This window comes from Giraffa tippelskirchi, chromosome 4 (assembly GCF_054371585.1).
Source record: "Giraffa tippelskirchi isolate mGirTip1 chromosome 4, T2T-mGirTip1v1.2.pri, whole genome shotgun sequence".
NCBI classification, from domain to species: domain Eukaryota; kingdom Metazoa; phylum Chordata; class Mammalia; order Artiodactyla; family Giraffidae; genus Giraffa; species Giraffa tippelskirchi.
The window spans coordinates 11,418,554-11,440,405 of NC_137278.1; the positions used below are offsets into that span (position 1 = coordinate 11,418,554).

At 55.6% G+C, this 21,852-nt stretch overlaps 1 protein-coding gene across 1 annotated transcript in view; it reads right to left on the minus strand.

The window, feature by feature from the left end:
- The window catches only part of NEK6 (NIMA related kinase 6), an 84,469-nt gene that overhangs the window by 21,052 nt on the left and 41,565 nt on the right, over window positions 1–21,852 (minus strand). Inside the window, exons 2-7 of the mRNA XM_081588647.1 lie at window positions 20,157–20,275; window positions 10,503–10,643; window positions 9,041–9,103; window positions 5,609–5,719; window positions 1,597–1,705; window positions 482–589 (exon numbers count right to left, since the gene is read on the minus strand). Of these exons, the coding sequence (XP_081444773.1) occupies window positions 482–589; window positions 1,597–1,705; window positions 5,609–5,719; window positions 9,041–9,103; window positions 10,503–10,643; window positions 20,157–20,246 (622 nt within the window). The 5' untranslated portion in view covers window positions 20,247–20,275. The remainder of the gene's footprint in view (window positions 1–481; window positions 590–1,596; window positions 1,706–5,608; window positions 5,720–9,040; window positions 9,104–10,502; window positions 10,644–20,156; window positions 20,276–21,852) is intronic.

Sequence of the window (21,852 nt, forward strand, 5' to 3'; positions counted from 1 at the left end):
TGAATGTACACGAATGAATGAAGTGTCACGATCTCACGTGTCGGCGGGTCCTTGAACATCCTTTTGTTCTGACCTAACAGAAGAGCCATGCCGCACCAGCTGCTAGGGAGGCCGAGCCAGGGGTCCTCCGGGGTCAGATGGGGACGAGAGCTTCAAAACCACCACATACACACACACACATTCACTCACCCGCCCACTCACCCACCCACCCACGATGGGACACCATGCAGCAATGAGAAAAACGGCATGGTGGTCGCTGCGACCACGGAGCCACACCTCCCTACCCCTAAAACGTGAGCTCGTGAGGACGCGGGTGGTCCCATCCTGGGCTCCTCCAGCCCTTGGTTTACTCCCCTCTGGTCATTGTTCTGAAGAAGAACGTCTGAGGCTCTAGCCAAAGGCACCCTGGGGACAGGGTTCGCATCTCCCCACGTCATCCAGGACCTTGGGGGTCACTGGGGTGTGAATGGCCTGTCCTTACCTAGGGAGTGGGCCGCAGTGGTCTCTGAGCTGAAGAAGCGGCCCAGGCCAAGGTCGCCCAGCTTCACGATGCCCGTGGCCGTGATGAACACATTGGCAGGCTTGATGTCTGCAGGGGAAGGACAGAGGGGTTGGTGTGGGGTCTGAGGTGAGGCTGCCTGGTGGTGAGGGGAAGAAGGGAGGAGGAGGCCTGGGGGTGGGCAGAGAGTGTGGCCCTTCAGGTGATGGGGGTTTAGTGCCCAGTCCTGCTCACTCAGGGCAAGGCCCTGGCCCTGTCTCTGCCCAGTTGTGGGACTTTGAGAAACGTAACCTCAGTTTCCTCATCTGTAAAATGGGTCTAACTTCACTACAGCTCAGGGCTGCTGCGAGGTCTAGGAGTGCAGGGATTTTTGTGCTCTTGTTTCTTCTTTTGCAGCAGAGTGGGTACTCTACGCAGGTCTGTGTAACAGATGAAGGAGGCGCTCAGGGAGGTAAACTGTGCTGTTCCCCAGTCACCAGGGCAGTGCCTCACACACAGCAGACACTGATAAATGCAGGCAAAATGAACAAATGGAGGAATCAGTGAAGTCATCTAGCTAAAGCACACAGCACCCTGCCGGGCACCCAACAGGCTCTTTCCTCACAGTTTAGGATGATGTCAGCTCTCAGAAACACTCATCTCCTCTGTCCAGCCAACTCCTACGAAGACTTCAAAGCCCAGATGAAAAGTTCCCTTTTCCAGGATGATTTTTCTGCCCTCCCAGGCAGAGCTGGTGGCAGTACCAGAACTAGCCATGACTGGGCCTCCTCCCTGCCAGCCTCTCCACCCACCCTAACCTTGCTGCAGCCCCCTCTTGCTGGCTCCAGGCTGGTTTCAGGGGCTGGAGATTATGTGTTGAGCAGGGCCTCTGTTCCTGGGATCCCTATAACTACATGGCACTTGGTGCTCTCACCGTGGGGAGGCCCCTGACAGGGGCCCGAGGCCTCCTGCTCCCATTCTCGGACCCTGTAAGGACAGGCGTCACAAGGGACAGGGATAGGGACACAAGGCGGTCGCCTCTTCTTAGGCTGTCCTGAGGAGCCAGGAGGGGCCGAGGGGAAGGCTGTGTCCCGGGCCCTGCGGCCCCCGGCACGTACCGCGGTGCATGACCCGGCGAGAGTGCATGTGCTCCACGGCGCTGCAAAGCTGCACAAAGTACTTCCACACGGTCCTCTCTGGGATGAGCCGCTTCTGCTTCTTGAAGTACTGTGGAGGAGGAGACAGACACACAGACAGGCTTGGATGACAGGCCTGAGAGGGCCGCTGTACGGTCCCAGCTCCAGGGGTCATGTGTCCACCCCCAGCACCAGCATGGGGCTCCCTGAAGGCGGGGCCGGCCTGGCCAGAGGGGATGTCCTGACGGCTTCGCTGAAGGGATGCTGGGACCACATCTTGAAGGCGGCTCTCTATGACCCTTTACCTGGAGTCTCCTGGACACATATCCATCTCCTCCCACACTGCCCGACAGGGATTAGTTCCTTGCAGGAGTGACTGGTGTGGGCTCTCTGCCCTGGCCCTGCTCCAGCCCAGGATGGGGGCACCCAAGACCTGCTTGGTGGTTAAATCCCAGCTCCCTTCCTGGGAGCCAGCACATGTAACCATGAACAAGCGTGGCAAGGACCTCCAGGAAGCGGCTTGACAGTCTCAAATGGACCTTCCAGTTTCAACAGGCACAACCTACTTTGTTGCCTAGAAAATCATACTTAACACTCCAGAAAAAAAAAAGCAAAAACAAAAGCCTAAAACCCAAAACCTACCCAGGCTGCACCAAGTGATCTGTAAGTAACCAAAGGTCCTCAAAGAGCTCAATCAACCAGGAACATGCCCTAGTCCACTGTTCAGATCAGCATCCCTCCAGGAGCTCCTGTGGGCCAGGCCCGTAGGGGTCAGGGGACATAATTCATCCACCCGTCATTTGGAACCTAGTTTTTGTTCACTTAGAGCAACCATCTTTTCCTAAAGCAGCCAGAGGTGAAGACTTGGCCCACGTGTCAGGGCAGCCACACTGGCCCAGGGAAGACCCAGGACACACTCGCGGCCTGAGGTAGGAGGCGGGACCCGAGCTAACCTCTGCTAAGCACCTGCCATGTGCAGCCTCTGTGCTGGGCCCCACAGTGATAGCTGCACCCATCTCACAGATGGGGAAACTGAGGGCCACACGGGAGCAGTAAGGGGCAGAGTTACAACAGCTCAACCTGGGAAGCCCAAGCTCTTAACCCACTTCTAATGGTACCAGTAACCACCTGATGAAGGCCCAAGGTCAGAGAGGTTCAGGAACTTGCCCAGGGTCACCCAGCAGGGGCAGCAGAGCTGGGACTGGATGCAGACACCTCCAACCCTGGGACAGTCATAGCAGGAAGCCCCTGGACTGTCTCTAAAGCCCCATGAGGCTCTTCTACAGCTCCATTCTGGGAGGTGACCTCATGCGTCAGCTGCCCCTGGCTCCCAGCACAGACCCCCTGCCCCCCCCAGGACCACCTCAGGCCTCCGTAGTGGGCCGCGCTGCGGTGTTATTTGTGCCCTGATGTTAGCTAATCCTCGTTACAGCATTTATATGGGGACGTGCACGGCTGTGCATGGTGATTTTCTAAATGTCACGTCCTATCGGTGTGGGTGACATTTAGCAGGAAGGCGCGGAGTCTCTGGTGGGTTCTGGGGTGGCAGCAGCTCCTGGCTTCACCATCCATCGTAAATAACGCCGGCACGTGGCCCTGGCGGTGCTGCTTGGCTCCAGAGGCTGGGGGCCTTTGGGACCGAGGGTCTGCTGGCCAGCTGCCTCTCTGTCAGGCCAGGACTCAGTGTGGCCCCAGGCTGAGCCCTGCCTAGGCCCCCGTCCCCCACCAAAGCTGGAGGCAGCTAGAGAGCAGGAAAGGCCAGAGAAACAGCTGCTCCCAGGCCCCGGGCACTGTGCTGGGTGCATTACAGATGGGAAACTGAGGCACAGGGAGCTGCCCAGGTCATTCCGCAGGTGTGTCTGACCCTGGGCCCAGGGCCTTCCTACTGCCCTGCCCTGCCTGTCTGAGCTGCTCTGCCTGCAGGGTCACAGACTCAGCAGGGGAAGGGGAGGGTGAGGGGCTCGTGACGGAGGGAGGTGCCAGGCCATTTGAGGAGGAGGGCTCCTGAAACAGGAGGGCCTGAAGCACCTGGAAGTTGGGGCACCGCCCCAGAAACGCAGGGTGTGAGTGACTGACTTGAACCCTGGGTCAGGGTTGGCTCAGGGGAAGCCGGGGTGAGGGGAGGCACTACCCCAGGCCAGGTACAAAGGATGCTGGATGCCACCACGCCTCCCTCCTGTCTCTTCTGGCTGGAAGGAGCTTGTATCCGGGCCCTGCAGCTCCCATGCAGCACTCCCCGATGAGGCCCCCAGGACAGCGGTGGAAACTTGAGGTTCAGGAAGGGGAGGGATCTATAATTTGCCCAGCACCCCTGACTCCCCACCGTCTGACTCCAGTCCCCCCCCCATGAGCTGAGAGGCTGTGAGGGGGTCTGAGGGCCACGGGGGCTGACAGGGTGCAGCACCCTGACCAGACAAAGTGCTTTGTGGATTCTGGGCTTCCATCCCTCTGGGCTCTGGCACAGGTTGTTCCGCCTCTAGGCTGCGGGTCTCCCCTCAGGTCTCTGCTAACGCATCACCTCCTCCAGGAAGCCTTCCCTGCTAATGTGTCACCTCCTCCAGGAAGCCTTCCCTGGCTCCCACAGACCCTGAACTTGGCTTGTTCACGGCCACTCGTGACTGCTCGTTCACAGCTCTGCTTTCCCATCAGAAGGTGAGCTCCCTGAGGGCCGTACCCAGGCTAGCAGCATGGGGGTGGGCACAGAGAGGGTCTGGATGCATGGTGTTCAGTGAGAGAATGACACAGGAAGGAGAAAAAGAGTGGGGGGAGCAAGGGAGAAGTGAGACGTGATATAGCACATCTGTTTCCACCGGGGATCTGTGTGGAGATTAACATCCCTGCAAAAGCATTAATATGTCAACGAAAGTATAAAAGCAGGTGATAACAGCTCAAGTAATGCTGCTTCCCAGAGACGCTCGTATTCCTAGGAGCCAAATTTCAGAAGAGCAGGCACTGAGCAATGACTCAATCCCGAATGCCTGGTGGGAAAGACAGAGCGTCTATGACCGTCTGCAAGTGTGGCTGGGAGCAGGGCGGGGGCTTGTGCATGACCCAGCCTGGCTCAGGGACAGACTGGGCTCTGGCGAGGAAGGATGCAGGCCCACCGACATGGTCTGTGGACGAGGGTCCAGCCAGCTGGGGAGTGAGGACCTTGAGGGAGGAGGGGTGAGTGGAGCTGAGAGCACTGGCCCAAGGATCCCACTTAGAGACTGTGCTACCACAGGCAGGTGACAAAACCTCTCTGAGCCTCACTATTTAAGGATAGTGTAGACTCACTCAGTGAGTGAAGCATATACTCAGCACGGCTGTGGCCTGCAGTGGGTGCCCCGTCGGTGGAGCTGTGATGGTCCCCGTGTCCAGGCTCAGGTGGACCTGGTCCTGGGATCAAGGAGGGGGGTGAGTGGGCAGTCTGGGGGCTGCCTGTTAGACTTGACAGGTTGCTCAAAATCTCTGAGATCCCCGACCTTGGCCATTATATGGGAAGGAAGATGTCTCTCAAGGGCTGAGGGGCTCAGGAAGGTCCCCTGGGGATGATGCCACCAGAGGGCCACTGCGAGCAGAGACCTGGGCCGCAGGCACAGGTCTGTCCCCATGTTGCTGGGGATCCTCAGGTAACTCTTCCAACCTCTCTGGGCTCAGTTTTCCCATCTATAAAATGAGGCAGAAGACACTTTCCCAGATTCTGAAACCTGGGATCTGATCTACAGGGGGTTATGCCCCATCCCTTCTGTGAGACAGAAGTGGCCACGAGCCTGTGGGTGGGCTGGGGTGGGGAGGGACTGCAGATGGGTGATCGTGGCTGACCCTCTCCCAGCAAGTGTGGACGGGACTGTAACTGAGGCCTCTGGGCATCAGCAAGGGGGGACAGCGGGGTGAGTGTCCTTGAGTGGCTGCCTCTGCCTGAGGCCAGAACACTGGGAAATCTGGGCTGAGGTGGGGGGCACCTGACCTGGGAAGCCCCCCCAGACCCAGCTCTCCCACCAGGCACCCTCACCTTGATCATCTGTGACAGGTCACCAGCATCCGCCAGCTCCAGCACAATGTTCAGCTCATTGTCCTCAATGAAGGAGTCCAAATACTTGATGATGTTTGGATGGTTCAGTTGCTGCCCGAAGAGAGAAAAAGAGGGAGATGGAGCCAGTGAGAGATGATACAGTTGGAGAGGTGAGTATCTGGGGGGAATGGCCTGAAGACCTGGGTGACACCAGGAAAGCCATTTTCGCATCCCTGAGCCTCAGTGTCCGCCTCTGTAAAATGGACATAATCTTTTGGAGAGAAGCTGTTAAGATTACACGGGCTGATACAACTGAAATGTCTACATGGTGACTGCTTACAGCTAAGATTCAATAGACACTGTGGAAATGACCTTTCTCTCCCTCTTATTCCTCTTCCCCTTCATCATCACCACCACCCAGGCCCCTCCAGGGCAGGGCCAGGCCCGTACCACTCCACCTCTGCACTCAGTGGTCCTGGAATACTTGGAAGTGTCCACCTCCTTCCTTCTTCCTTCCCACTTTCTTGATTTCTGACCCACCCTTTGTGAAATCTTGAGAAAACATCATTCCTGGTGTGAGAGCTGCCCTGAGCACGGTGCTCAGTAATGAAGCCCTGAATTCTGACCTGATCACTGTGGCCTGTGTGATCTCTGGACAGGACTGCGCCCCACTGACCGGAAGTCAACCCCTGCTTGGCTGACAGGAGACCCTGGCATTCCTTATAACTGAAACTATACTGAAATGACTCCAGGGTCTAGGGTAGGCAGAGGGACTCAAATATTCTGCCACAGTATGGTCAGCCCATCCAGCAGGGGTCCCAACCAGAGGTCACTTGAATTTTGCCAAAGGCCGGGAAGGTGCTGTGTGAGGGGCATGTATCTATGCTGTGTATCACTGTCCCGCCCTGCCTGGCAGCCTCTCACTGGCCCTGGCATGAACAGGATGAATGATGCTGCCCAGTGGCCCCTCTGAGGACTCTGCTTCTTTTTGTTTTGTAGGAAATACCCTGTGCCCTGGCACATCCTGTTGACTTCCCACGGGCAAGCTGGAGAGGTGGGTCAAGTTCTGCAAAGGGGCTGGCCTGGTGGCAGAGGTTATAACCATGGCAACGAGGGTTGCCTCTGACCAAATGCTATACTGAGTCCTTCCATTGCATCCTCTCACTAGTTCCACGACAACACCTCTGAAGACAGCACTCTTGTCATCAACCCTTTAGACAGATGAGAAAACCAAGGCCCCAAGTGATCAGCAGCTTACCCACGGCCCCAGAGCTAGTGAGCAAGGGGTGTATCTGCCTGCAAAGCCCACAGCTGACCGCACTCAGTGGCACTGTAGCCTGGAGGAGGGTCAAGGACCACGCACCAGGCAGGCCTGGGTCACACCACTTGGGGCAGCCTCACCGAAGAGGCTATGGTCACACAGTTCTGAGCCCAAGAACAAAACAGGCTGGCTCGGTGTCCACACGTGTACAATCCCTTACTCATGTGAGCAGCACACGTGTGTTCTTGGCCACAAGTAGGGAGACAGGGGTGTGTGATCCAGACAGCCACTCCCCAGGGCTGGGGAATCAGAGTTTCAGGGATCAAAACTGGGTCCAAAGTTGATCATTTAGTAAAACTTTCTAAATGTTATCTGAAGAGTATTTTGGGACCTGTGATGGCTGGAGTTAAGGATACCTCCCTACAAGCCTCTAGCCTCCCCCTTGGGACCCATCATAGCCAAGGGCCACCCGAGCGAGCATCCACAACTCCCATATGGCCACGGCACCTTGCTCTCAGCCACTACGGGGCCCCCCTTTTGTCCCCAAGTTCAAGTCCCACATTCTGAGTGTGGCATTCAAGTCCATGATCTGCACTCCCATCCATGCTGTCGGGGCTCCTGCAGCAGGCTCGTCTTAGCCTTCCAGATTCTCAGACCAGGCCCTGGGCCCTGCAGGGTTTCCCCGGGGTCCTTGGGTCTGCCAGCATCACCCGACAGTCACCATCTGCTGCCTGTCTGTTACCCCTCCTGCCTGGGAATCCCTGGGCAGTGGGGTGGCGGGGTATGTGTGTGTGCCATGCTTGACTGTACCAGTAGCCCCACTTTACAAGAAGCTGCCAAGCAAGCTCTCTCTCTATGTGGGGACAGAGGACACCAAGTGTGTGCTGACTGCATGCTCTCTTGTGCCAGGCCCTCTTCAGATACTACTTTATTTTTAAAAAATTTTCATTGATTTATGTTTTGGCCATGCCATGCTGCTTGCAGGATCTCAGTTCCTCAACCAGAGACTGAATCCAGGCCATGGAAATGAAATCCTGGAATCCTAACCACTAGGCCAGCAGGGAACTCCCCCAATACTATTTTATTTAATTCTCTCTATCTGCCCATATCCTGTGAGGCTGGCATTCTCACCATTGAGCTGATGGGCAAACTGAGGCTCAGGGAGGTTAAGTCATATGCTTAAGGTCGCACAGCTTGTAAACACAGACATCAGCATTTGAACCCAGGATCCTGGGGCCTCCAAAGCCCATCCCTTTTTTTCTCCTCCATCACCTCCTAATTCTCAGGTGGAATCCTGAACCTGGGGAGGAGGGCGGAGCCCCAGGGAGAGCAACCCCTAGACCAGGGAAATAGGTCTAGTCCAGAAAGTTCTGTCATCTCTGACTCTCAGGAGACCAGAGGGGAAGCCAGCAGGAAGGCGGAAAGGATGACCGTAGACACCATCCACCACCACCATCCCTCGCCCTGGACAGGCCCTGCATGTCTGTCCTTCACACAGTCCTGTCCAGCTCTGGTAGAACCAAGGATTCCTGCCCACAGAGGGGCAGGCACATCAGCTACCCCCGGTGGGGACCCACCCTCAGTTGTGTATCCTGCCTCCTCCCTGGTGGAGGCTTGGCTAGAGTCCGGGGCCCCGAGCCCCTCCAGCTCCCAGAACCCAGGGCCCCATGCTTGGCTCTTAATTCTGCCCAGCGCCCCAGACTGGCTCTGCTTTGTCTCCCTGGCATAGAGCATCTCCTGGAGGGAGCACAAGAATCAAAGAGAAGAGACGAGAACACACCATGGCTGAATATGCAGATGTGTGTGCCGCCACATAGAAACACAAGAGCACAAGGCTGAGAGCAAAGACGGGATGAGACTGACAGGGAGACAGAGACAGACAAACCGCAGTCTGACCCAACGCCCACCCTCGCTCCTTCCCAAAAAGCCTGGTCCACGGCCGCCACATCCAGGATCCACACGGGACAAGGACAGCCAGTCTGGGGGCACCGTGAGGACTGGGCAGAGGTGAGGCGGGGTCCCCACTCGGCCACAAGAGGACAAACCAGCCGCTGCCCTCCTCCAAAGTACGTCGTTTTCAAATTTAAAGGGCTAAGGGGCTGTGATAGTCACGACGTGGCCCAGCCTGGCCCAAGGAAGCGTGGGGCTCCTGCTCGGCCCAGGGCACTCACCTTCAGGAGGCCGATCTCCTTGACACAGTCCTGCCTGGCCTTGGCGTCCATCATCTCAAATATCTTGGGTGAGAAAAGACAGAGAAAGAGTGGTTAAAACCAGCACCCAGAGCCCCAGAGGGAGCACAAGGCCCGGGACCCCAGTCCGGGTTCTCATGCCTCCTTGCTGAGGAAACCCTGTAAGGACAACAGTTCGGATAACTGGGTGCCCACCACATGCCAGGCACTGTGATGACCAATTCCCACCGAATCATCTCAGCAGCTCCCATGAGGCAGGGATTACTGCCGCCGACTTACAGAAGAGGAGACTGAGGTCCAGAGAAGTCCTGTGACTTGCTAAGGTCATGCACCAGTAAGGGGTAGGACAGGAAACACCTTGGAGCCTCAGTCTTCACGTCTGTAAATGGGGCGAACAGCCCAACCTCACTGGGCAGTCATGTGGACCAAGTTAGAAGAAGGGGTATGGCACGCACCCCCTGATGCCCTCCCCAGGCCCTGTGTTCACTCCATGTGGGTCCTTCCAGACCTCCTGACTTACAGGAACAAACCGGAGGGCGACACTACAGCCATCCCACCACAGAACCCATCCCGGCACTAAAAACCAACACAGAGAGAACCCAGGTGAGCCCTTCCCCGGCAGACAAAGAGCGGAACACGGGCCTTTTCTGAACTGAGGAGCCCGTGTCCCCTCCGGCCATCCGAGGCCGCGTGTGCAGCACCCAGATCTACAAGGACAGAATCATGCTGTCCGGCTCCAGGAGGGGCTTCTTTGCCCGTCTCCCCACCTTGTGACTGTGTCTGAACTGCCTTCCCTCTCCTGGGCCTCCTCTGGCCAGGTGGTTAATCTCATTCTTTAAGGTAAATGAGCAAGTCAAGGGGCTGTGGAAGCTCTGTTGGAGGACTCAAGGCCATTTCCTGCAGAAAAGAGCCATTCAGAGGGGCCCAAAGGCTCTCACTAGAAGCTTCCTCCTTGGGCTTTGCTGTATAGAATGCATCTGCATGACTCCACTCCTCCGATTAGGAGGGACTCGGAGGCCGGGCAGGGCACTCCAGCCCAGAGTTACCAAAGAGGGTCAGTCAGCTGCATATCTGAGTCTCAGATCCCACTTAGCTCCCCTCACCAGCCCTGGTAAGTTATTCATGTGTCTGCAGTTTTCCTCTGAAAAATGGGGTGATAATTCCCACCCACAGAGCCACTGTCAAGATTCTGTGAGCTCCAGCATGACGCAGTATACAGCAGGCACTCAGCATGTGCTCGTCCTTGTTTTCCTTTATGGTTCACAAGGAGCTTTCGCAAAGACAAGGCCACCTGATTCTCCCACAGCCCCATGAGTGAGGAGAGTACCAGTTTCCCTGGGGGTTTTTTTTGGGGAGGAGAGGCAGGACCAGCCCAGGGCCACAATGTTCAGACATCAGCCGGCTCCTGACATGTGGTTTTGACCCCACGGCGCTGTTGGCTCACCTGCACCTTCTTCAGAGCCACCGTCTTCCTGTCCAGCAAGCAGGTGGCCTTGTACACCTCGCTGAACTGCCCTCGGCCGATCTTCTTCTCGATCTGGAAGTCAGCCAGCGAGCAGCGAAAAGACAGGGCGGTTGGGTGTCTCTGGAGGGGAAGGACAGAGGGCATCAATGACCAGCCAGGCGGAGTGGAGGGCCAAGACCTGGGGTGGGGTTTTGGGGTGGGGCCGCACCCCTTCCCCAGCCCTGGCAATACCCCTTCAGGGTGAAGGAAGGACCCTGATCACCCCCTCACTATAAGAGCCCCCCTCGCCCCTTGGCGCTCTCTACACCAGCTCCATTTGATCCCCACGATGCCTCTCTGCAGATCTGGGCTCCTACACACACTTGTCTCCATCCCTCAGTATCGGATCACTTGTTCTTTGCTCGTTTCTGTCTCTACCCTCGTGGGCAAAGGCCTCGCCTGCCTTGCTCACTCCTGAACCCTTTCTGTCCCTGCTGGAGCCGGCCAGCAGAGCAGATGCAATAAACATCTAAGGCAGCAACTAGCAAAGTCACACCGCCGAGGGGAGGGAGGCTCTGCGGGGTCCTGTCGGCCCCAGGGCTCCCCAGATGCACCCCCAACCCTTTCCCTTCAAGTCATCCCACGAAGCGGCACCTTCCCTCCCGGGGTAGCATTCCCACCGCAGAGATGGGAACATGCAGGTTAAACCTGCAGCCTGACATTCAGAGCCCATTCTTTGGATAATGGGCTTTATCCCATTTATGTCCCCTTTATGGCAACATGAAGAATCTGGGCACCGTGATGACTCTCCAGGGGTCAGCGTTGAGGGCAATGATTAAGCTGCAGGACCTACCCAGGATGGAGCCAAACAGGTGAGGCACAGTGGCCAGGTCCACCCTCTGCCCAAAACATACCTGCAAAGGTGGTCTTGGGAAGAGGAGAGGAGGGGGAGCCACTGCTGGGCCCTGAAAGGGGGCGGGGGGAAGGGCAGAGGAGGCCCCACGACAGCCTGGCAGGGTGGGCCCTCCCTCCTGCTGCACCCCCACTCTCAGGTGGGGGATCACCCCCACTGGGGACCCTCCCCACTGAGTGGTGACATGAAGATGGGGTCTCTGTTGCTGCTGGATGACTTGCACACAGTAGGTGTGCAAAAATGTGTGCAGAGTTCCTTCAGGGGAACAGGGGGTGGGGCAAGAAACCCTGAGGGCACCCCTGCAGCAGGGCAAGCCGCTGTATTTTTGGAAGTGGAAACACCTCTTCCAGAGTTTGGCCAGAGCCTCTGAGAGGCCAAAGGTCAGGAGTTTCCCTGTGCTGTGTTCTGGAACTCTCCCCACCAAGAATGTCAAGAACAGACCAGTCATTCCTGGAGGAGCCCTGGGAATCCCCGTGTGACTGGCCATGGAGCTCGTCAGCCTGGGTACTGGCTGTTGACCTTGGTGGTTACATAAGCCACCCTGCACCTTGGTTTCCTGTCCATAGGGTAGAGGTAGGGTGGCTACGAGGATTCAGCGAGATCGCTGAGCCGTGTACACAGTAAGTGCTTAGCGGCTGCAGCCATGTTACGGACAGGCTTGGGTGGGGCAGGAATGAGGAGGGCGGAGCTGGAGGGTTGGGGCCTGAGCGGCTACTCTTCACCTCTGCACCTGCCATGGCCCAGCTCTGCACCAAGGAAACCCTAATGGGCACCTTCTTGCCAGGACTGAGAGACGGAACTCAGCTTTGCAGCTCGCAATCCCTGGGCCCACCCTGACTCAAGTCTCCAGGCATAATTACCTCCCGTGATGGGAGATTTGAAGACACTCTGCCTGGGGACCCGAGCAGAGGGGTGGGCTGGTGGAGGAGGAAGACGGTGCTCTCGCCCACCACCTGCCAGTCTCTGCCAGGTAAGTTCTTTAGTCTCAGCAACGGACCTACATGCACACCCAGTGTCCACCTAAGAGGAGCGAGCATGCATTTACTGAGCATGTACTATGTGCCAGGCACCGTGCGGGTAGCTTCCCGGGACCCTGTGAGCTGACATCACTGCGACTCCATTTCAGGAAACTGAGGCTCAGAGGGGAGGCTCCAGACCCCACCGTGAGTAACACTGGGGATCTGAAGCCAGGACAGGATACTCCCTTTGCCCTATACATGTTACCACCCAACTCTGCTTTCCCATCAAGATCCTGTGACTTGTCAGGCCTTCCAGCTTCCGCCGCCTGAGCCGCACCTGTGCCCCCACCATGGGCCTCCATCTTAGTCCCCTCTGTGCCCCCTGAACTGGGGCTCTGGCCTGCCAAGCAAGTGCTCAGGGCACGTGTGTCCAGGGACACAATGAAATGCGCTCAAAACAGCCTGGGGCACAAGGGACTCTGTGACCCAGCCACTGTCACTTCTGTGGGCGCAGCTGAAACCACATCCCCCCGAAGAAGGCAACGCTCTTGGCCCCTGGAGGAACCACACAGGGTCAGGACAATAACGCCATGCCGTCTCGTGTGTGTTAGGCACCGACCATGCATCTGCGGGTGTCCTAGGTGATCAGACAGGTTTAACGACTGAAGTCCCCTAACAGCTCGTAAAACAAGGCTTATCGATCCCACTTTATGATTAAGGACACTGAGGCACAGCCAGGGAATGGGAGCTGGGACTTGAATTCCCAGAGGACGGAAAGCCAGGCGTGCTGCCCTGCGACATGGGGCAGGATCTCTCCGCCCCACCTGTTTCCCTGGGGACAGTGAGGGTCTGGAGGGCGTGCTCTCTAAGGGTCCTGCTTCTGCCAACACGGAGTGATGAGTGGTCAGAGTCCCTGGCACTTTCCACCCACCTCAAGGACATTCCCCAAAGGCCATGTGGTCCAGCTCCATGGCTGGAAGCTCCCAAAGGATGGGGACCTCCCAGCCAGCCAGACTGACCACCCCGCACTTCTGAATATGTGATGACCCAGATTTGCATTTCCTATCACAACCCATCCAACCTAATTAGAGGAAGGCTCCGAGCAGGGGGCAGGTTACCCGGGGGTCAGTGCAGCAGTGAGGGGGCTCAGGGGCCACTGCCACCCTCACAGGGGTCAGGACCAGGCCCTGTCCCTGGGGGGACCCCTGCTCAGGTGGGGCTCACCATGGGACACAGGGCTCCTGGGGGTGCAGCTGCCTGAGCCAGCAGAGTCATGACCCCAATTTAACTCAGGGACTCGGAGCAGAAAAGGAAAAGCTGAACTGAGTTCTTACCCCCAAAGGCCAGGCCTCTCCCTGCCGCCACCCACCTCCTAGGTGGGCCCCTGGCAAGTTTCTTCAGGGGAGAGAGGTGGTCCATGATGGGGGGTGTTAGAAACCCAGCCCCAGGACCTCCAGGAGAAGAGGGTCTGGGAGCTCTAAGCTGCTGGGCAAAGACAGGCCGGCCCCGAACAGCCCACACGATGGTGGGGCTGACAGTCACCCTCCTGACGGCCTTTCTGAAAACAGCTCATCTAGCACCTACTGTCCTGTTACGTCAGGGACCCCACTCTGCCTCCTAGGGAAAATACACACAACCCCAGGGCCCAGGGTGGCAGAGAGGGGACTGCCACTCTGGCCCAGTCCGCTGAAATGCTGACACTGGGGCCTGGAGGCCTGGGTTCAAGTCCTGGCTCTGCCACTTCCCAGCAAGCCCTCTGGGCCTCAGTTTCCTCATCTGTCTAACTGGGGTAAACAACCCTCCGGAGGGTTGTTGGGGGTTAAATAAACTAATGAGTAAACACTTAGAAGAGGGCCCAGTACTTAGGAAATGCTGCATATTTGGTGTTATTATCATGTTTGTTGTTATTATTACTGTTGGTTTGGCATTGCAGAACATCTGGAGAATGCAGCACGTACTTCCCAGGGGCTGGGAAGAAACAAAGGCAGGGTGTGCACAGCACCCAGCCAGGTGGGAGCCTGGCCCAGGGAATAAACACAGGGAATTGTCAGCTGGCATTATCAATACCACTTGCGTTCCCATTCCACCGAAGGTCTGCGCTGAGCATATTTCTAGGTCTGGGTTCTCTAGCTATAAAAACTAAAATGAATTTTAAAACACAAGACTAAGATCAATGACATCCCATTTCCTTAGCACCCATGGTGCTGGGCGTTTAAAGTATACCATCTCACTTAAATAGGTCTTCATAGCCCCATTTCACAGATGAGGAAATTGAGGCTCAGAGAGGTCATTTACCCAACATCCTCTGGCTACAGTAAAGGGGTGAGGTGGATGTACCTGTAGCCTCTGACTTGACTGTCCTTCCATCAGTCACCCAGGGCTGTTTGCCAAGGATAAAGAACTAGATTATGGGCTTGCCCCCCTTTCTAGGCTGTGCTGTGGGCACCAGAGGCCATTTCTGACTAGACATCCCCCTTCCCCTTCTCCCCCAGAGGTAGAAGAGATGGGGTGGAGAGGCAGGGAGGAGGCAGTGGGCCTGAGAGGGGGCACTCATGATCTCAGAGAGGAGGAGCCCCTGGGAACAACTCCTTGGGCAGCAGGAGGAATCTGGTGGGGTCACGAGTCAAGGACACGGCCAAGGTCCTGAGTGACTTCTAGCCCTGACCCCACTCTCCCAAGAGATGGGAGGACAACACCAGACAAACAGAAGGGGACCCAGTGTCTTGGACCACCCTAGGATATCACCACCCCAGAAAGCTCAGTGAAACCCAGCTCTCTTCCCCAAGTCAGATCAAATTAGGCCACAAACGCCCTTCACCCTGTGTTAATTTGAGTTTAAAATGTTTGAACCACAGTAAGCCTCAGCCATCGACAAATCCTTAAAAAAAAAAAAAAGCATAAAATTACATGTTAAAAGAATAAAAATGCATCCGCCCAATTAATTTTCTGAAATCTCATTAAAAAATTTAGCCTGACTAAGTCAGACTTCTGACCTGAATTTTAATCATCTTTACACTGGATGGGTCTTTTTTCCCTGATATTTGCAATGCATCATTAATTTTAAGGCAACTGCTTCTACGATTTTAAAAAGCACACTTCATCAGAATGACATTTCCTGTAAACGAACTTCACCTTTAAAGACATCTGACATTGTGTGCCGGGAACTTCTAATGGATTCAGTGTATGTGTATACAGCGATGCGTTTTAAATCTGCGTGGCACAAAAGAAGGGCACAATTTACAGAGAGTCCATATTGCTAGACTCTTTACGAGGCCAGACCCAATCAGCTCTTCACGATCTGGCTAATTTCGTACCTGAAGCCAGCCTCCCCTCCTGCAGCCCGAGTGGCAAGAAGGACTCTGTGTGGCCACCAGACTTGGGAGTCACTGCTGGCTTTCCCTTCAATAGCAAGACGGACAACTTACCACGTATCTCGATTTCCTCCCCTGCAGAGAGGAGTTTTAAATAAGATCTCCTCCTCTGGCTTGGCAGAAGGATGGAATGAGCTAAGCGCCAGGCATTGCAATGTAGGTACAACTACCACCGTGACTGTCTCAACTAGGAAGTCGGTCAACACTCAGCTCTGTACCATCGGCTCATGGGAACGATGAGCAAGATGCCCGAACATCTAGACACCTGATGACAAAACCTAACATCATCTCGGCAGTGGCGGCGCCCCCCAGACGAGCCTCACGAACAACGCTCCGGGAAGGCTGAGCTTAAACACACGGATGAGAGAATTTGGAACTGGCTCCAACGACTAACAAGCAAAGACTTGAAGGGAAATAAACCATGAAGAGCATCAGCTCCCACGCCAGCAGGCTGGCCGAGTCCTCGACCTCCCTCTCCCCATCATCCTTTCAGTTAAAGCAGTTGGTTTCTCCCTGCTGGAAGTCTCTGGAATCTTCCCTCCTTGTGTCCAGCTCTTTTAAGGTCAAAGCATCATGTGACCTCCTATTTTCACCTGACTTGTGACCAGCTACCAGGGACCTAAAACCCCAACCCCCTGTCAATTTAAATCCGTAAGGGGCTTCCCATTTGCTGCAGGTTCAATGCCAAATGACAGCGTGGATTCCAGACCTTTCATAAACACCTGCTGTGCTACCTTACCTAAAGTGAAGTGAAGTCTCTCAGTCGTGTCCTACTCTTTGCAATCCCATGGACTGTAGCCTATCAGGCTCCTCTGTCCATGGGATTTTCCAGGCAAGAGTACTGGAGTGGGTTACCATTTCCTTCTCCAGGGGATCTTCCTGACCCAGGGATTGAACCCAGGTCTCCCGCATTGTAGGCAGACGCTTTACCATCTGAGCCACCAGGAAAGCCCATCACCTTATCTAAGCACAGGTATTTAAATGCTTATCTAACCCGACTGATCCTGCACCTTCAGCTTTGGTTCTTTCCTCTTGCTGAACATCCCCTCTCTCTGTCATACCCCAAACTCCTGGTCACCATCAGCCCACATGTCATCTCCTTTCTAGAGCTTTCCTTATCAACCCTGATCCCCGGGGCAGAACAAGCCACCCCATTCTCCAGTCTCCCTCTCCATCAGTTCATCCCTCCCTGGGAGCCTTAACTCTACACGGTCTTTATCTACTTATGTGTAGGGCTCCCCAGCAGATCCAAGGCAGAAAGGAGACAAGTGCTTGCTGAATTTATAACACTTGGCAAACACTTCTTGAATTTTAATGGCTATTAATATTTGATCATTAAATCTTATCTACCATTCCTGCTTTAGGAAGATTTTCATGAAGATTGTGGTGCCATGCAGAACTAGTGATAGCTGTCCCTATCACCTGAACATACACACATTCCTCTCTCTGAACAGTGATGAATATAACTGAACTTGGCATGTCCCAAGCAGGTTTGCAAAGACTTTCCAGAATGGAAGACACATTAACTGGGGCTTTCTCAGACAAGAACACCTTTCTCCTTCTTGGAAATCCATATGGTTCTTAGTGGGTCAGCTCAGCCTTGCATTTCTTTCCTGATGAAAATGCTCTGAAGCAAAGCGGTAAAAATCATAAACCAAACTGGCATTTTAAGCTCTGTTTCTCAACTCCATTCATTCATTCATTAGAAACCTCCATAAAAGCAAGCATGTTCAGCTTCTCCAAGTCTATACGAATTTCACATATGATTCTACCTGGTTCAGCAAACTTATTTTCATAGGCTGACAGCACCCAGAGCTAGAAAGCTCCTTGAGATGAACAAACCACTAGCCTTGGACACAGAAGGTTAACAAAAATCAGAGTTTGCATGTTCACTAAATTGTTTTTTCTACACTGGGGATATTTCCAGCCCTGGGTTCTTGAGCTGTGAAAACCAAAATGATTTTTCACATACCATTTCCTTAACATCCACAATGCTGGATACCATGTTGGGTGTTTAAAACATACCATCTCACTCTCTTTGTGGCCCCATTTTACAGAAGAAACTGAGGCTCAGAGAGGTCATTTACCCAATGTCACCTGGCTAGTGCGAGAATGGAGTGAGGAACCACATCCTGCCTGGTCCAGAGCACAGCATTCTTGCCATCATGCAGCCTGGCTCTTTTCTCTAAGGATGACTTCAGGGAAACAGCAGTGCCTCCTGCCATAAAGGAAAATGCCTGTGCCATCAATTTGAGGTGTTTCTATGTCCTGAAACAGACAAGATTCGAGCCATGATCTCTCCCCAGACGGTGTTTAAATACCAGTGCTCCATGAGATGAGGGGAGAGAAAGCGCTTGACTCTTTTCATTCCAGCCCCACCCTGCAGCAGCCCCAGTGTCAGTGTGGCTGTGCCCCGGTTCCACAGACCCAGCCAGATACTGGTGGACCGGGGGCATCTTCCCCGCCAGCCGCTTGCCAACGCTGAGTAATCGTATCTAATTACACTTAACTACGTCATTACCCACTCCAACATGTGCAAAGAGACACCCGGACAGTGCCGCCACCGCAGCCCACCATCTCCCCGCCTTGTTCATGAAATAATTACGGGCCTCTCTGCTCTGCCAAATGAGGCTGTAATTAACCCTAATTGCTCAAAATGCAACTGGCTAATTCTGGGAGATTAATCAAGGGGACTCAATTGTTAGTGAATGACTTAATATGACAAATTGCTACATTACCCGAGGAGGCCCGCTGCCCCCAGCCATTGGGGAGGTGTCCTGGTGGACACTGGACCAGCAGTGTCTACAGGCTTCCCAGCTTTCTGGGACCTGCCTCCCCAAATTTTACCGAGGAAATGGGCCCCTACATCCCAGCCAGTGACTGGGATGGGGAGGATGAACAGCATTGTTGCCTATGGACCTCCTGTGTGCACACACATACGCAGTTTATACTTCACACGTCACCTCTGTGTGAATCTATAGAGGTGCCCCTTTCCTTGGGCTGATGCAGTCTTACACCAGGAAGCACAGCTGAATGAGAGCTCAGGTTCAGGAGAAGGATTTCAGACTCACCTTGCCTCCTGGGCCAGGCACCTTTGGGCAGTGTAGTACCTGTACAACTGTACATGGCAACCCTGCCCAAGCAGGTCAAACACCAGTCCACCTGAAGTCTTCCAACAGAACTAGGCAGTTAGAAGCTATGACAATCCTAACAAGGCTCAGGAAGGTGGCTCTCTCCGAGTCTCCTCCTGATTTAGGTCTCATAGGCCTGGGACAAAAGCCAACCCTCAACAATTACTTTTCATCACTCCGGGCTGCCCACAGCACCCAGCAACATCTGGCACTGGCCAATCTGTCCAGCCAAGCTCTTTGTCCCCCTTCAGGTCTCTGCAAGTCACTTCCTCCAGGAGGCCTCTCTGGTCCCCTAGTTCAGACCACATGCCTTGTTGGAGTTCCATGGCCCCCAGTTTCTTCTGCTTTCTTTCTTGTCTTTCTCTCCTGTGAGGCTGTGTGCTCCCTAAAAACAGACCTGGCTCTGTTAGCACAGGACCATGTCCTGGGTGGATGCACGCCACAAATCTGCAGCTCACGAACTTGGCAGGTGAAGCCCCACCCAGAAGATTCTATCTAGGAAAGACACAGACCTGGGAGGCAGTGTCCCAGTGCATGCGATTGTGGCCCTGACCCAGCGCCCGTGCACAGGTCTGGACGCAGCACAGGGCAGGGAGGGGAACAGGAAGGCTCCTCAGGGGCAGCGGCATTTGGACTGAGGCCTGGAGGAATCGAGGAGGGCACCCCAGCCCCAGGGAAAGGTGCAAAGTGAAAGGTGTGGGGTGTACGAGCAGCCCAGAATCCCAAAAGCCACTTTCTGAAAAGCTGCGAAAGGCTGCCTGGCTCTCCCAGGTTCTACACAGAGGGTGGGTGGGGCAGTTGGAAGGAAACCAGTGTCCCTGAAACTCTGCTGCCTCCAGACAAAGAGGCTATGGGGAGCGCCAGAGCACAGCTGAGATCAGAAAGGAGGAACCCGGCTCAGAGTCAGGAAGCACGTTCTGACCCCAGGTGCACCCTGCCTGTTCCCCTGCACCCCTCACTCTGCCCAGGCCTCTAGGATTCCCTCTACGTCTGTCCTTCTAACCAGTGCTGATCCCTATGAAATAAAGCCGTTCCGTTCACATGGAAACTCCAGGGGCAGGTCCAATGCCTGGCGTCCCAGCCCAGAGGGCGTCTATGAGTGTGGCTGACAGGTGGAGGGCCAAACAGTCAGGCAGTGACTCTGCCCCCATTACAGGAAGCCTTCAAGGTGTCTGCGGGCTGTCGAGGGGGTTCCTCCCGTAGCCGGGATGAAGCAGCCTCAAGGATCAGCGATCCTCTGAGACTCTCCGACGTACTGCAGATGAAGGAGAAGGGCTTACCTGTGGGTCAGGAGGGTGCGCGGGCCCCAGGGTGTGGCAGAGGTTGTTTGGGTTCCCTCCGTGGGGCATGTGGCTGGGCTGTCCTGCCATCCTGCATGCCAGCCTCGCGAGGGCACGGGCTGCAACAGAAAATGAGGGCTTTCTTACACATGGGCCTGTGCACATTCACTTGCCTCCTTTTACAGACGTGCAGGCTGAGGTGCCAAGCCGTCGGGTAACTTTCCCATGGCGATGCGGCTCGGAAGTGGCGGCGCTGGGGCTCGACAGCCCACATGACACACCTCCCTCCATTACGCTGTCCCGACCAGGTTCCTAGGACTAGCCCCGCTGGGATAGAGGCAGAAGCAGGCTCTGTGCCGGGAAAAGCCCAAAGGTGGCCTCCCAGCCAGCAAGAAAGGCGCCACATTCGACGTCACACAGACCAGACTCCACAGCCTGTTTTTTCCACATCACCGTCCTCCGTGCCTGACCCCCCATCCTCACCCCATATAATCCCAGGTTGGCAGCCTAGTGGCCAGGAGAGACCGACCCTGAGTCAGACTGCAAGTCTCAGATCAAGAAGGACCGCCCGTCCCCGTCCTTGCTGGGCCCTGGCGCACCAGACATTGGGAAGGCCAAGGGTCCCACTCACGGTCCTGTACCAACCTCCAGGCAGGGGCAGAGCCCCCGGCACACGGGAGCAGCCCCCTCAACCTCCAGGGCTTGTGCTGCCACATCAGAGGCCCCCCCCAGAGAGGAGAGGCAAGGATGCCAGCCACCAGTTGCCACAGTAACCGCAGTAGCTGTCCCTGATGAAGCGCCCGTCGTGTGCCCAGGCCCGAGCTGAAGGCCATCTCAGCATCACTCCCAGCAGACAGGCATGGCCTGGGCAGGACCCAGGCCCAGGCACACAGAAGAGGCTGTCTGGCCCCTTTTCCTCCTCAGGAGGAAAGCCCTCCACTCACGCACCAGCATTTCTGCAGCACCTAAACCGCAGTGTCCAGAGCCAGGCCCGGGCTCCCACGGGACACCTGGAAGATGGGGTGCAGAGCAGGCAAGTGATGAGTGCCCCCAAGTAGGCTGCTGCTCCTTCTACCAGGCATGGCCCTGGCATTCCTGCGGGCACCTCTCCCTTGACCCACACCAAGCAGAACCCAGAAGGACTGGCCAGGCTACTGGAGCAGCACTGTCTACACCCTCTGAAGTGCTGTCCCCAGGAATCAGTGGCCTGGGGGGGCGAGCGTGCAAGCCCCCGGTCAGGACAACTCTGAGGTGTAGACACCCGAGCAGGGTGAGCTGGTCTAAGATAACAACCCTTGCTTGTCTGCTCCCCTACTCCCTCATGATTTCGCCCACATGGCCTCGTCTCAGCGTCTGCTTCTGGAAATCCTGAGCCTGGATACCATCTTACTCTCTGAACAGACTCTGCCTCTCGCCACCTGCAAGTTACCTGGTCACCCCCCGCCATCCTTACCAGCCGAAGCACAAGCGGACAAGCTTCTCCTGGTCCAGGGGGTCGGCAAGCCTGGCTGCACGTGTCTCCTGAGTGCACACATGCCCCACGTGAATAGGATGGTCTGGACCGCGGGGAGGAACCCACACCGACGGGGTTGGCACGGTCAGTGCCCTGCAGACCTGGTCACACGTTACTCTTCCTTTCTCCCCACTGTAGTTTTTTCTGGCAGTCAACAGGCCAGCCCTCCCAGGCTCTGAGATG